Genomic DNA, 16,440 nt, shown 5'->3' on the forward strand with positions numbered 1-16,440 from the left:
TGTATATTGGCAGAATATTTGTATTTAAAAAAAGAAAGAGAGCAGAAATCGAACAAAATATATGCATGTTACGTTTCGTTCGGCACCATGACGAGATCTTGATCAAATAGACAAAATAAAAGCAAGCACCATTTTTCCACCATTGAGAGTAAGCAATATCATGAAATGCACAGACTGGCGGTTACCCAGCACAAACAGCGTACACGAAGAAGCATCAAGGAGGATACCACACCAATACACATACTACACAGAAAGGAAAATGCAACACAAACATGTTAGTGCCTACTAGGTATAGGGACAAGGAAAGGAGAGTCAAATAAAGCACGCAATAATCCATAGATGTACTATACATATGTACGTGCATGGCAAAAGGAGAATTGAACAACAACAGGAGGCATGGACTAGTTCGACTAAGGTCTTGTACAAACAGGCATGGACTAGTTCGACTAACACGTTAAGGTCTTGTACATCATTTGCTCAAGGGTAATGTATACAGCAAGGCGATGGATGACTGGCAGCAAGCATGGTGCGTAAATCACCGCCACCGCCACCACTGGGGAACACACAAGTATGTTACGGGCACGGACAGAAGAGAGACAGCTCGGTGCTTAGAGGGACCGGAAGAAGTACTAGCACCACCACCACTACTACTACTACTACTGTACATGGTGGTGATGGTGTGCGTGTGCAGTCAGAGCTCCTTGTTTCCAGCTCCGACTATGCCAATTGTCACAGCGCCTAAGCCCACTTGAATCCAAGCCGGCACATGCCTTTAGACATCACTCTCGGGAGTGACTTTCGGCTCCGCTGCCTCCTCAGAGCTAGCTCCTGGAGCGGGATCAGATTGCTCGGGCGAGTCGGCGGCAACGCTTTCTTCAGCAGGTGCTTCTGAGTCAGCTTCACTTGCAGCTGCGTCGGCAGGTGTGCTTCCGCTAGCACTGTTCTCTTCGCTTGGGTTGCTTTCTGTTGCATCATCACCTTCTGCTCCATTGCTGCTACTGTCCATGGGTTCCCCAGTCGCTGCTTGAGCATGAACAGATGGGCTGCATGGTCTCTGGCACTGCTTTGCAACGTCCTCGTACTCTTTCCCTCGCAGCAGAATGCCCAGCACAACCGTCATGTTGTCACAACCAAGACCATCACGCCTTGATTCAGGTGCCAGACATGACATCATGAGCTCCTCGCAGATCTGGAGAGAGCCAAACACACACACACACACACACACACACACACACACACACACGCCACACACACACACACACGCACACACACACACACACACACACACACACACACACACACACACACACACACACACACACACACACACACACACACACACGCACACATATTATGTTCAGTCACAATAACTGTTGTCTGCTCTACTTCGATATCTAACAAAGACTGAAATGCAGCTGGGCATATGTATAATGTTGCTGCACTGCAACCGTTAACTTTTTGTGGAAGTCAACCCACCTTGTCAGGCAGAATCTTTGCTGCGACGCGCTCACGGACAAAGTCAACGACTTCTTGGCTGCTCTTGCAGTCCCAGATACCTGGAAGCACACATAAACACACACCAGTGTTCCAAAGTGTGTAATGTATTATGTCCCCCAATGCCCACGAAAAAAACCAGGGTTGAAAATACAAAAGAGACTGCAGGGCCCGCTGCTTTAGAGACAGGAAGCAGACAGAAGGTACCTGCATGTTTGGTGAGCAACCATTAACTCCTGGAACTTACTACCGTTCTGCCATTGGTTCACAAACTTGAGGCTGGCACAACACTGCCAATGATTTATAACTAAACATCATCTTTAAAATGATCCAACTGCTATTGTGACTGGCTCTGGCAACAGCGATGCATCTAATAGACAGATACAAGTAAGATCTGCTGCTCATCGGTAATAAAACAACACTATCCGGCCAGGTGTGTGACAGGGTGATATTAGTTAGCACGGCATGCAGTGAAAGTGTGTGACAAAAACAAAGTTACCACCTGGCACCAGTGCAAGTGTGCACACTACACACTACACAAAGATAGCATGGCACCAGTGCAAGTGTGTGACAAAGATAGCATGGCACCAGTGCAAGTGTGCACACTACACACACTGCCTGCATGCGCGCTAGACTAGCAGGCCTGGGCACAGTGGCACGCCTTGGTGTGCACTCAAACGGCGTGCTGCTGCTGCTGCTGCTAAAACGTTACAACAAAACCGTGCTACACTGGACACTGCAGCCGCCGTGACCATAACAACTATAACTTGCTCAGCACCACCATTCCACTAGTACACTGTACACTGGACACTGTACACTGTACATGGTCACATTGCTGAATTCATAACGCCAATTGCACGCCTGACGCCATGAAGTGAGAACCACAGCACAAAAACGCAGCCCAAATCAAGCAATGAATACATCAGTAGCAACGTGTCGACATGATGACAGCAAACACTTCTCACACTTGTACGTGTATCACATTAGTCTACTCATTACACCGTCAACAGGGACAGTACATCTTACAGTTCCCCGCATCACATGCACCATACAAACCATGACGAGGCATAACATCACCTGACACCACCGCGTGACACATTTCAGGCGTTCACGTCTTCAGGTGGCAATTACAGATACTCATGATCACCCACACCACCCGGCATTACACACATAGATACTAAAACTATTGCATAAGTAATAGCAAAATGAACACAACTGAAGCGATACTCCACCCATGGCATGGTGAACACAGCTGAAGTGATACTCAATCCATCGCACACCCAGGATTGTTATAACAGTGAGGAATGGATTCACATAAAAGACACAGGCAATACTGCTCAGTGCTTACCGTCACAAGCCAAGATGAAGAACTCGTGATCGTCAGTCACATCCTCGGTTATGATCTCCGGAGACGCTAACCAAAGGACATTGGTACACAGCAAAGGCAAACACACACACACACAGCAGTACGTCATGCAACCAACCGGCCAGACCTAAAGCATGCATGTTACGATGCATTCGACCAACATCTACTACCATCTCCATACGTTTCAGCACCTAGGCAGCTGTACAAGTTGCCAATACAAGACCGGGGACAAAAGCAGCCAGCTTCACCTCACACAAATGCCTTAACCCCCCGTCGCACTGCCGGAGATAAAACAACAACAAAAAACGCTAAAGCGTTTTCCGCTGTTGTCACGACATCATCGATGCAGCGGCAAAAGACTGCGGAAAACCCGACCAGATAGCAAGAGTTTTCCACTGCACATATACAATACTGCACTGCAGGATAGTCTATAGCCCGTAATATGCAGCTCCACTGGCCCATGACAAGTGGAGAAGGAAAAGAGCAAGGTCACTATGCAACATACTATTAGAGAAGGTTGGCTGGAACTTACCCGTCACCATCTGCTCCTCGGCAGGCAGGCTGGAGTTCTCCTTCATGTCAGAGTCGCCGAAGCCTCGGGACACAGCTAGCGTACCTGTCAGCACCGGGTGCGCGCACACACAAACACACACACACACACATGCACAAAACACCACGACACACACACACACACACACACACAAGTGGATACCAATCCAGATGCCAATAGAACACTTGAGCTGTCACGGGGAAACAACAAGTGCACCCAGCCTGGTTCCCCGCACCACTCTCCCTCCTTGACAGAGGGACTCATTAGGTTAGGTAATACCAGTTACACCACTGCGAGTAGCGGGGCCCCAAGGTGCAATACTTGGGTGCGTTTCCTCCTTCCCACTGGAAATGTCACAGAAATTCAGCACTACATGCATTTAAGAATAGCATGGACAGCATTGAAACAGTTCAGATGAGAATCACCCTACACATGGCAGACAGTCGGCTTACCATTCACTCGGTTCATGTGAACAAACCCACCGGCTGCCTGAATTCTTTTCTCTTCCTCTGCAAACACACACACACGACATAGGTACCACGGTAAATTACACACACATACATACATACATACACACGCACACACACACACACACACGCACACACACACACGCGCACACACACGCGCGCACACACACACACACACACACAAACGCGTGCACACACACACACACACAAACGCGCGCACACACACACACACACAAACGCGCGCGCACACACACACACACACACACACACACACATACACAACTGCATAAAAATGCATGCACTCTGGTAGAAACAAAGCATAGCCGCGGTTCACAAGTGCAGCCTGCCGAAAAGCACTCATTCCTATCTAATATCACTAGAGGCCACAAACCAAGAATGGATTGGAATAAATGGCACAGAACCCAGGGCAACACCATAACGGATTTACACCAGTTTACTTGTATCCAGTGCAGCCCAAGAGCACTGCAACAGCTGTACCCGGTGTATGCACAGTACAGCATCTTCTCCCCTCACGCTCCATCTTCAATAACACTGCAACAGCTATACACGCTCAATCTTCAATAACACTGCAATGCGGCTGCACTCAAGCGCATCATGTGCAGTACTGCTTCTTCTCCCCTCACGCTCACTCTTCGGAGTAGCACTTACCGGGCTTGAACGGCTTGTGATCAAACGAGAGCGGTTGTGCGCGGCCAGTGACGGACGCCACGGCACGAGAATCACCGACATTGGCCTGGCATGGAGGTAAGAAAAAACAAGTCAGAACACATACATCCAACACGCTCAGCACTGGAATGATGCGCCAAGGCCGGGCCAGGGCCAAGGCCAGGGCCAGGGCCAGGGCCAGGGCCAGGGCCAGGGCCAGGGCCAGGGCCAGGGCTAAGGCCAGAGCCAGCAGGAATCTGACCGTGGCCCATTGGGGATACTGTATACTGCAGCTAGACCAGAACTAAATATTGCGACAGAGCTTTCGGCCATATTTCCAATTTATTGCATTCCCAACTCATCACAACCACGCACTCTTCAGCCGAACCATACAGACACCAGCAAGGACACTTCCGTTGAGATATAATATTGTTCCACGCCTCTAGACAGCTGTTTCGCTCCCTGTCGGAGCTCATCAGTAGAGCGGAATGATAATGATGATAATGGAGGAATGATCATTCTTATGCACCAGAAATGGCGCAAGTGCGTGGAACAATATTATCTCTCAACGGACGTGTCCTTGCTGGTGTCTGTATGGTTCAGCTGAAGAGCGCGTGGTTGTGATGAGTTGGGGAATGCAATAAATTGTAGCTAGATCAGACTACTGTAAGCATAACAGGACTCCCCACATAAGGGGTACTATTACTACTAAAGTACGTTCAGTGTACGCGTACAAGGAACCATAAATCACATCACAGCTACGAATTTTAGAAATCTATCTGGCCAGAACTGAAGGAACAGCTGAAGCTTTGCCATAACCTCTGCCGGGTCCAAATACTCACATAACACTACTAAAAGCATGCCTTAAAGGTACACATCAGCAATGCCAAGCATCGGCATATCCATACTGGCACAAGCACCGAGTAGAAATGGATGGTCAAGCTGAAGTAAAACTCTTATCAGCGCTCACTGTGATAAGAGACCACCTGTCTCGAGGGGCCAGCCTCCTATGTCACAGTATGTGTTCTATGACCATAATTATTATACTGACGGTATAGCATACATTTTGACTTGTCTTGAAAATACCACCTACTAGTATCTATATGTGCGATTAGCCATCTCAGGACCAACACCCTGCTATAGTATACAATTGAACCTGTTTTGAAAGACCACCTGTCTTATGAGACCTGGTCACGTTCTGTGCACCATGGGGTGGTCCGTGTCTCTAAATGCAGGTTTGATCATACCTTAGATGGGTTTGCATATCACTGTTTCACAAAGTGCAAGGCAAGCTAGCCACAGTTATTCTGTGTTCCTTACACGCACGCACGCACAAACACGCGCACAAAATGTGTACACACACATACACTAGAATTGTTGGTTAACTGATGCTTTGTAAACTAAAAGCCGATGCTTACGCAGTGCAGCTTGTTCTCGCGGTAGATCACCATGACACCTGTGCTGCCAGACCGTCGGAAGTGCCGTGGATCTGGGGTATAGACACACACACACACACACACACACACACACACACACACACACACACACACACACACACACACAGATAAAGTGACACACTTGGTAATCTGTAAAGCCACCCCGTTTCCCAACAGCTACAGTGGTGGATCCAGGGGGGGGGGGGGGGGGGGCAGGGGGCCTGCCCCCCCCCTCCCTTTGAAAATTTCGACCTTGGTCTAGGATTACAGTAGACTGTAGAATGAGCGCTCGAAATGACTTGGCGTGTCACGTGGGTCACGCGTGCTGGGTACTTATACACGTGTCCGGTGTCACGCACTAGCCAGCGCGCTGTGTACAACTACTGTACGCACTGCGACCTGAGGACACGGCCGCACTTCAAACATGTGAAAAACGTGCCAAAAATGCAGGGCCTGGTACAAAGTGCAGCTAGTGCAGCGATCACGTTGGGCTGAAGTCCTGTACAGTGCACGGTGCTGTCGACTTCGTCCTTCCTTTTTCTTCTTTACTTGTCAGAAACTAAACGCTCTCTCTACTTCGCTTGTAGCCAACGGGTTACCTTCAGATATGCGATAAAGAGGAAAGGGTCTGACATCAGGTCGTTCTTCAGTGGACCGGTAGATAAGAGAGCTCGCGTTGAAGAGCCGTCCAAAGGTCCGTCGCAGCCGCTGCCGAGTGGAAATGTTCCTGCACTTGCGACATTACCCGAACCTGCTCCTGAATGTGAAGTCATTCCTCCAGTGACAGTTCTCTGCCTGGATCTCCGGTTTCGCACGCCAAGCCCACTGAGAGTAGCACTGTTCCAGCGACGGAAAGATCTCAGCCTGGAGTACCGGTTTCGCCGCGTGAGTTTCCCTCTGAATCCTGGGACATCGGCGACTATGCAGGTCAGATCGATACTTCAATATCCGCTGAAACGAAGCTGAAACTTGTTCAGTCGCGCAAGCCAGGTCCTGCGGTGGAAATGCCTTGCCAGACTGTCAAAGACAAAAGTCGCAAGGACGGAGTTCGCTTGCGCTACTGCAACAGGTCGTGGTTCGACACCTTCCCATTTACGGCCTACTCTGCTGTAAAACGTGGAATTTATTGTGTACCTTGTGTCCTGTTCCCGGTCACTCAGTCAACAAGTGGTCGGGCGCGAATACTAATTTCCACGCCACTTGTGAATTTCAAGGACGCAACTCAGGATCTGGCCGCTCACAGGTCACTGGATTACCATTTGTCCTCAGAAGCGAAGATGGACTCCTTTTTGAAAACGATGCAAACCCCAGGCAGCAGGATTGATGCCACAATCAGCCAGCAGGCAGCAGCAAGAGTGAAGGAGAATAGAGCAAAGCGTGTCTCCATTGTCAAATGCCTGGAGTTCTGTGGCAGGAATGGCTTGGCACTGAGAGGCCATCGAGATGACGGTGATGCATTGGATGACAGCTGGAAACAAGGAAAGTTCAAGTTCCTGGTCAACTTCCGTGTTGAGGCTGGTGATGATGTGCTGAGACGTCACTTGGAGACAGCATCTGTACGCGAGACTTACATTTCCAAGACTTCCCAGAATGCCCTACTCTCCTGCATCGGGCATTATGTTCGAGAGCAGATAGCAGCGGATGTTCGGGCAAGGTGTTTCTACGCAGTGGCAGCAGATGAGATGACAGACGTCAGCAATTGGGAGCAGCTTGGTGTTGTGCTGCGGTACATCAAGGATGGCCAAGTCTTGGAGAGGCTCGCTGGCTTTGTTGCATTGGAGAAGGTCCGAGGTTGTGACATCTTCCAGGCCATCAAGACCTTCCTTGCAGACCTGCACGTGGACATAACTCTGTGCCGTGGCCAAGCTTATGATGGTGCGGGAGCTATGGCTGGTGAGCTGAGAGGTTGCCAGGCGCTCTTCAAGGAAGAAATACCTCAGGCAACGTACTACCACTGCAGCAGCCACCAACTAAACTTGGCGCTGTCCAAAGCCTGCAGCGTTCCTGAAGTCTTGCGGATGGTAGCAACAATGAAGCAGCTTGGATTGTTCTTCAAGTACTCTTCCAAGAAGCAGCGCGCGCTTGAAGAAGCTGTGGACACCATCAACCGGCAGCGGAAAGCAGAACGGAAACCAGAGATCGCCAAGGCCAAGTTCAAAATGCTATGCGAAACCAAGTGGATCGAGCGGCATACTGCCTTTGAGGATTTCCACGACATGATGGAGCCGCTCTCCTCCACTCTGGAAGTCATCAGCCAGCCAGCCCTCCAGCAAGACGTCAAATGGGATGCGAAGAGTGTAACAGATGCCTGCGGTCATCTGCGTGACATTAGATCATCCAAGTACCTGATTGCTTTCCACGTCTGCCGGTACTTCTTTGGCTTCACCAAAGACATCGCACGTCTCCTACAAGGGTCCAGCATGGATGTGTTCACCGCCTATACCGAGATAGCAGATGTACGAGAGTGCATCAAGAGTGCCTGTTTGAATAGCGACGAACAGTTTGCTGACATCTTCAGGGAAGCTGAGCAAAATGTGGACAAGATGGGTGTTGACGACCTGCGTATTCCTCGGAGATGTGCAACCCAGCGTCACCGCTCAAACCTTCCAGCAACTACGCCCGAGGAGTTCCGGCGGCGTTCAGTATTCGTACCATTCGCAGATTCCTTGCTGCAGGAGCTAAGCCCGTTTCAACCAGATAACGGAAACAGCCGTCTCCGACCTGTGTTTGCTCCCCGAGAATGCTGTTCTCCCGTATGGCATCAGTGAAGACGTTGTCAGCAAGCTCCAGGAAGCCTTTGCAACCGACCTCCCAGCTGCCTATTCTCTGCCACAGGAAGTTGACCGGTGGGTGAGGAAATGGAAGAAAGTTGAGGCTGGCAATCTTCCCAAGTCACTTGCTGATACCCTCAGTGCTGTTGATAAGATGTCGTTTCCAAACATCTCCTGCATCCTGAAGCTTCTGCTCATCGCTCCTGACACTTCAGCATCTGTGGAATGTGCTAACTCTGCCTTGGCATATGTGAAGACAGATCTACGGAGTTCAATGGGCCAATCGCGACTGAACGACCCGCTGCTACTGTACGTCCACAAAGACATAAAGCTGGATTACAACAAGATCGTCGACATGTTTGCTACCAGAGCACCCCGTCGCATGCAATTCGTAGACCCATGCAACCACAATGAGGATGAGTACTGAGCAGCCCTCGCGTTTACAGTTTTCCCCAGCAGTTGACTGTCCCATCAGCTCAAATGCCTGTACATAATTATGCTTGAACTGGAAATGTGGCTTGATGACATACGTGTATATTTGTAGAAGTAGAAGAAAGGGCAGTAAAATGGCTGTAACTTAAAGTTTCACACACTAAGCGATCTTCAGACAGCAAATGAGATACATATTACATGTATATTTGTGGTAACTTTGTAACATACAAATACCTGCTAGTACGGTAGTGTCGCCCTAATGCCTGCGTTACACCACAGCTTGACAACACTTCCAGTGCAGTTTGAAAATGTCGTGAGAATGGAATACAGCAGCTCTTCACAACTTCAGGACTTTGTTGTTGTTGTTTTGTTTTTGGGGGGGGGGGGGGGGGGGGGATACCTTGGGCCCCCTCTTCGGCCAAATCCTGGATCCGCCACTGAGCTATGCTAAATGCAAAGAGAGGTCTCCATTCATGCCAACAACCCATAATGATACACGAACAGCTAACGTAAAACTGAGGCGATGGTCGCCCATCGTCAATTACAACTGTAGCTGGAAGTTGAGACCATATGGCGGTTAGTCTTTTCAATTCAATTCTTGCTAAAACTCAGTCAAGTTCTAGTGTTAAAGCTATCTCCAGGCCGTGCCGGAGTAAGTTCCAAAACATTGCTAGTGTGTGTGTGTGTGAGAGAGAGGTCCTCCTGACCCTCGGCTGCATGCTACATTAGCACTCATCTCCCCTCTGTCTGTCTTAACCATCCTTACATGGCCGCAAGGAAATTCCTTTGCTTGCGGTGATAACCTCATTACGCTTGGAAAGTTACTCTGACCACTTCCCCGTCCACCCATCTTTAGTGTCCCCCACCCACCCACTCTCAACCAATGAACATTATTCAGTAAAAATATTTCAGATTCCGTCCAAGAACTACTCACTGTCTAGGATTTCCTTGTCGATTGCCAGGCAGCTTGTGCGAAATGCTTCCTCCACATTTCCACCGCCTATCAAAAAGCGCACAGAAAGCCAATTGATGTCACATACATGGGGTTTGTTAGACTGAAAATGGTCACCATTTCCGTCATTTCCGTGCCTTGGTGTAGCAAACAGAACGTAAAATATTGGAGTGGGTACGGTATGCATGACAGCCACGCTAATCTTACACTACACAAGTCATCAATAAAGCTCTGGAACATACATGTATACATGGAGCCTTGCATATACAGGACGTCACCGCAGAGACCGACTAGGTTTGGTACTAACAGAGAGCACAGTCAACAGCACTTTGCCGAATGAAGCTTAAATTCTTACGGAATTGTGGATTCTCCTTGATTCGCAAGTGAACGTTCGCCCCGCAAAACTCCGCAACTGCCCCGTTGAAGTGGCCGTCGAAGACTGCATAGTAGCTGCTCGGTGCCTCACCGCTGGCAGAACCAGAGAAGTCTAGAAGGTGGACGTGTGCATCTTCCATAGCTAGACAAGAGGCATTGTTAAGGAGCATTCCCAATGGTCCTCTGCATCGTTAACTAGTCCAACAATCCTGGCCAGTTCTGCAACGTATCACTGAGGTAAGCGCATGTGTGTGTGTGTGTGTGGGTGTGTGTGTGTGTGTGTGTGTGTGTGTGTGTGTGTGTGTGTGTGTGCGTGTGTTGCGGGTCTATGCTAAGAGTAGCACGCGTTCTAATACCACAGAAGCTATTACGCTTCGATTCACTGTACCGGCCTCCACACTTGGTTGAAGCGCGAACATATTTGTGGGCCCCTTTCGTATGCCGCCAGTGGATAAAAGGTTATTATACTGAAATGGCTACATGATTGAATCATCAGCACTGACTGTACCTTGCCACAAAATGATTTTATAAATTTTGAAACTTTGAATATCTATAATGCAAGAAATATAATAGCTGCTTGGTCAACTTGGCGTCATATCAACACACAGACCGGATCATTTCCACCTCAGTCCAATCGTACTTTGGAGGCCGTAATTATGTGGTGCATAGCGGTGGAAGCCAGAGGATGTGTCTCATCCGATCATCTGCAATAGCACGCCTGGCAGGTGTGCAGCGCGTGAATGGGCTCACAGGTTTCGACTCCTTTCAGACAGGCTCAGATTACAATGCAGCACATCATTACTATTGAACTGGGACGGTTTTGAGCCGCGGCGCAGCACCAGTGCATCAATATCTTTGCCAAACATAGCAATCCACACTCATCTCAGCAGAGTTCTGCGTGTTGTGCGATCTATAATACACTCCGAACTGGTAAGAGCGGGTTTTCTATTCGGGAGCGCCGGCACTCCTACACCAGCCATGACTACTGACCAGCACAGGCACAGCAGCGCTAATCATACACAACACGGTGTACGCAAACCACTAAATATCCACAACATTCAAACACAAATTCTGGTGCCGGGGTGGGCACGCTAATAATGATCATGTCACTATCGTTTTTATAAGATTGCCACACTATTTTTTTCAATGCCCACATCAGAATCATTAGATCCTTGTATTTATCCCTCTTTTTGGAATAAATCGTCACAAAGTCGAGAGATACATGATATTTTTCATGGTTTTATACCGGGGATTAATCGATTGTCAAGACAAGAGTGCCATTGTTTCAGCGAGCTCAATACACTAGCGTCCCCAGTTCACCTCACATCAATCGAAGCCACTTTGCCGAAACCGGTACTGATAGCCTTCGCTAGCGCAACAAACAATACGGTTACATGGTTTACTCTACAATATCAGTCTGTCACAACTGACCTGTCGCGCGCTCGTCCAGTACGTGCACTCAACACCATCTTCCTACTTTTCAACAGGTCAACAAGAATGCAAGCCACCACTTCCGCGACACACACACACACACACACACACACCATGTACTACACACACACGCAGCTACAAACTAATGACATAGCATTTCGAGGCAAAACAAGCAGAACGGTTCTTCAACCAACAGTGAAATCTAGCCTCCGACGGGAGCATTCTATCATCTATGTTCGCCAACATTTCTACATCTCTTTCACTATTTTTCTCTATCCCACAAGCAACGGTAACGTCTGGCTGCGGAACACGGTATCGCTAACACAATCACGACACGAACAGCAGCAACAATACTGTTTCTTCCGCGTCAGCCACACGATTTTGATTCCCCAGTGAACGAGCACACACGCGCGCGCGCGCGAGCACCACAGACATACAGAAAATACACCAGGATACTGTTTCGCCATCCCTGCATACAGGACGAGCCAACCAACACTTGACTGCTGGACTGGCACGCTGAAATCTTCTCCGTTATCGGCTCACTCAACGCATTACCCATTGCACTGTTGTTGCTGCTGCTGTTCTTGCCTCGAATCAAATCTCGATGCTGGCGAGTATGTCGGCGAAAGCCCTTACTGAAGCGAATAGCTGCGAGCACAAATCTCGCTGTTCGCCGGAAGGTGACCTTGCGCCGCAGTGAATTGAACTCCTGCTCAAGTTCTCCGCAAGGAATGGGAGAAATGGCTGGCAGTCGCATGCATCAACGATCTGCAATGCCTATCTACACTAGATCACAGACGGGGGGCGATCAGCATGATTTCCAGAAAGCCGCATGACTATTGCCGCAATGGACGTTCTAAAAACACCACGGCACGCACAACACAATGCATATGGCCATGAGCATGATGGGGTTTCGGTTGCGCGCATTTGTATTTTTTCTGCACCCGTCCCGTCGTTGCCAGATCTAGATCGGCAGGGCCGAGCCTCTGCCGCGCTAGCGCTCTGATCTGGCCGGCCAGGCGGTGGCCATGGCTGACCAGTGCTAGTGCTACTAGACTGCATGCTAGCGGCAGCGCACGCACGCACACACACTTGAACACGTCGATCTACACCATTGGCATTGCTGGCATTGACATGTACACAGTCACTGGACATGTACTACATGTACTAGCATATCTACTGGTAACATTACATAATGCATGACCAATGACGGTTGTAATAATAAAATAAATAAAAATTTTAATACATGTAATGTGATGTCATGCAGACTGATTATCTATTTTCCTTCGAGAGCTCACTGACTTGTCAGTTTGAGCACTCTGGCAAGGTACGTTCGGGCCTGATTGGAAATTTTTATTTCCATTGCTATCAGGTTCGGCCTCATTTTCTCTGTGCTGCGCTGATGAGTTCAAAAAGAACGAAACAGCATGCTGTCCGCAGATTGAGTTCCTTCGTGAGTAGATATCTGCCCCTATCGATCATGACTTGTAATTTTATTGTAAATGTATATTGTATTTTAAAATGTATATTATGTAAATGAATCATCCCGCAGATCTAGCGTTTGACGAATCCTTGAAGTTGAAGGCAATCCGACGAGCTTCGGCTTGGGAATGTAGTCGTGTAGAGGATGTGTGCTGGTCGAATGTTTTGTTTACATGTACATGTGCGCGTGCAGCACACATGTTCATGACTACCGGTATATGCGCGCGGTACAAGCAAGAGTACATAAACCGGTTTATGTACTCTTGGTACAAGTAGACGTCTACAACTGATTCCGTGCATGAGCCGATGATATGAGGCATTGAGAGTCAGAGTGAGCAGGTTGTAACACGGACCGTATAATTCTCCAGTCATCTGATTTACGTGCGATTTAAAATACCGTGATTGTTTTTTACATCTTCAGTCGAGATGCTGTGACGCTGACTCGCGCCGTCGCGGCATACTACTACAGTCTGTATCGGCTATAGCGTACCCTTTTGATTTCCGTGATTTTATCACTATAACCGATGCATCACTATATGCGATACGATCGATTTTTTTCGAGCGACACATGAAAGGCAAGGAAATACTTCCAGCATGGCGTTTTGACAACTGAGCATGCCGCATAGTTGACAGTGCCCGCATTTCCATAAAAAATTCTGTTTTGTACATGTACATGTGTCACTATCAAAATAAGCAACGTGAAGAAAGTAAAAAAATAGGGCCTTTGAATTTGATATTATTGCAACATGTATTTTTAAAGTTATCACTATAGCCGATTATAATGTAGTGTGTTATGCATGTTTTTATTCTATGTTGCCATCATAATATCCGATATATCATTACATCCGATAATATTGGTTATAGTGATATTTGTACAGGATAAAATACGTTTTGCTTTTGATATTTCGTACCAATATCACTGTAGCCGATATATTCTTATATCCGGACACTCTATAGCCGATACAGACTGTACCATGACTACTCCAGTAGTAGCTAGCGCTGCATGCGCTTGCACTAGCGACTCGTCACTCGCGCTGCACACCGTGTTTTCAGGAATACTACAGTACTAGTAGTAGTACAGTGAGCCTTGCCCCGTGATTGTGCGGACTATGCTATGCTTCTCTTGCTGTCTGATCACATGCGACGTCATCATTTTTGTTTGTTTTCAATCCTCCGCCATGGCAAATTGTGTTTTGTTCGCCCGTAAAAGAGGCTTTTACTACTAAAAAAAAAAAAAAAAAGTAGTACAGTGGTCCCTCTGTAATCCGGCACCATTTGTGCCACGAAAATCTGCTGGATTAGGGAGGGTGCTGGATTAACAAATCTGATTTACTGCTGCAATGTGCATGAGGAGGACATTTTGGCTCCTGCTGGTTTATCGAAGGTGCTGGATTATAAAGTGCCGGATTAGAGGGGGAGTAGTAGTAGTACTGACTGAAGCCGCACTGGAGTATTTAGGGCATGTTCGATTGGTTGGATCCGGATCCAGGTCGACTGAGTGGATCCTTTGGTCCGGATCCACCAACTAACCATGCTACATATCTACATGTACATCTACCAATCACCAAGAGTCCGTGGGTTATGGACTCTTGCAATCACTCATGACCCTCATTATGCTAGGGGGTTAGGAGACTACTCCTGAGAACCGGGTGCGATACCCATATGGTTCAAATGGTCCGCAGGGACCGGGGCTCTGCCAACCGCGGAAGGTTGTAGTAAGGTCACTGTTTCCATCAACTTACTTTCCGAACACAGTGTCCTCCACCTTGTTTCATGCTGTCAATCTAACAATTGCGTGAACTATAAACAATATAACAAGGTTTATCTAATACTGGTTTTTTAACCAGTCGGTTAGATTATAATAATCATAGTACAGTCAAACCTCTTTAGGACGAACATCAAGGGACCGATGATATTTCCGATCATATTTGTTCGCGATAACGGGAGTTCTTCTTATGTTTTACCCAGTGAATATACAGGGTTTTATCCAATACAGTTACGAATACTAGTTCTTCTTAGGCAAACATTTGTCTTATCAATGTTCTTCCTAACGAGATTTACTGTAGTTACTTGTGTGATCGAATCTGGAATTTTAGTGATTTTGAGGGTTTCCATGAGAGAAAGCAGCGATTTCCGCATCATCGCTTTAATTCCCGCCATTTGTACACATATCAGTACAGTGGTCCCTCTATAATCCGGCACCATTTGTGCCACGAAAATCTGCTGGATTAGGGAGGGTAATCTGATTTACTGCTGCAATGTGCATGAAGAGGACATTTTGGCTACTGAAAATTGTGCTGGTTTATCGAGGGTGCTGGATTATAAAGTGCCGGATTAGAGAGGGACGACTGTATCACCATGATCACCAAGAGTCCAGACCAGAACCCCAAGCAGGTAACCGCAAGAGTACATGAAAACCGGTTTTCATACTCTTACTCTTGGTAACCGGTATCGCATCTTCTGAGGTGTGAAGCAATTGTTACTTCAGATATGTGTCGCAGAAAACTGCAATGCATATTACTAGTACTTGTTGATTTTTCACTACATGCACAGTGTACATGTCGGGTGTGTCTCTTGGGATGAAGATGCACGAAGCTTCGAAAGTGCTGAGCTATGCTTCCTGCCAGTTCCTGGCACCAGGCTAGGTTTGCAACTAAGGTGTTACACTTACAGCGTAGATCTTGTGAGTTGTGGTGCTTGCACGCTGATCAGCTCTTTTTGTGTAGCAAAATTGCTATGCAAACGATTGAACGAAAATTATTCCCTGCTATGCCAAGAGTGTGCAACTGGGGACTGGCTGCAATAATAGCCTGTACTGTCTGTAGCCTGTGCTGTAGGCACACGCCAATGCACGCCGCCGGCGGCGGAATTCCAACATTACATCATGCCGCTGAGGCACAGCTAGTCTGAGCTAGAGCCTAGGCCAGGGAGTCGTCAAGTATTTGACGACTCCCTGGCCTAGACTAGAGTCTAGACTCTCTAGTAGAGGAATGAGAGGACAAAACTCTGCGTTCCGAT

At 47.9% G+C, this 16,440-nt stretch overlaps 1 protein-coding gene across 1 annotated transcript; it reads right to left on the bottom strand.

Moving 5' to 3' along the window:
• Positions 1-2: 2 nt before the first annotated feature.
• Positions 3-12,868, bottom strand: LOC135818440 (probable protein phosphatase 2C T23F11.1). The gene is made up of 10 exons (XM_065331816.1): positions 12,397-12,868; positions 10,490-10,651; positions 10,117-10,182; positions 5,962-6,032; positions 4,547-4,631; positions 3,863-3,919; positions 3,393-3,476; positions 2,843-2,908; positions 1,477-1,556; positions 3-1,189 (listed from the first exon to the last, which is right to left on the bottom strand). Exons 1-10 carry the CDS (start codon positions 12,695-12,697, stop codon positions 773-775), a joined length of 1,389 nt encoding a protein of 462 aa, XP_065187888.1. The 5' UTR covers positions 12,698-12,868; the 3' UTR covers positions 3-772.
• Positions 12,869-16,440: the final 3,572 nt, after the last annotated feature.

Source organism: Sycon ciliatum, chromosome 1 (genome assembly GCF_964019385.1).
Source record: "Sycon ciliatum chromosome 1, ocSycCili1.1, whole genome shotgun sequence".
In the NCBI taxonomy this organism is placed as follows: domain Eukaryota; kingdom Metazoa; phylum Porifera; class Calcarea; order Leucosolenida; family Sycettidae; genus Sycon; species Sycon ciliatum.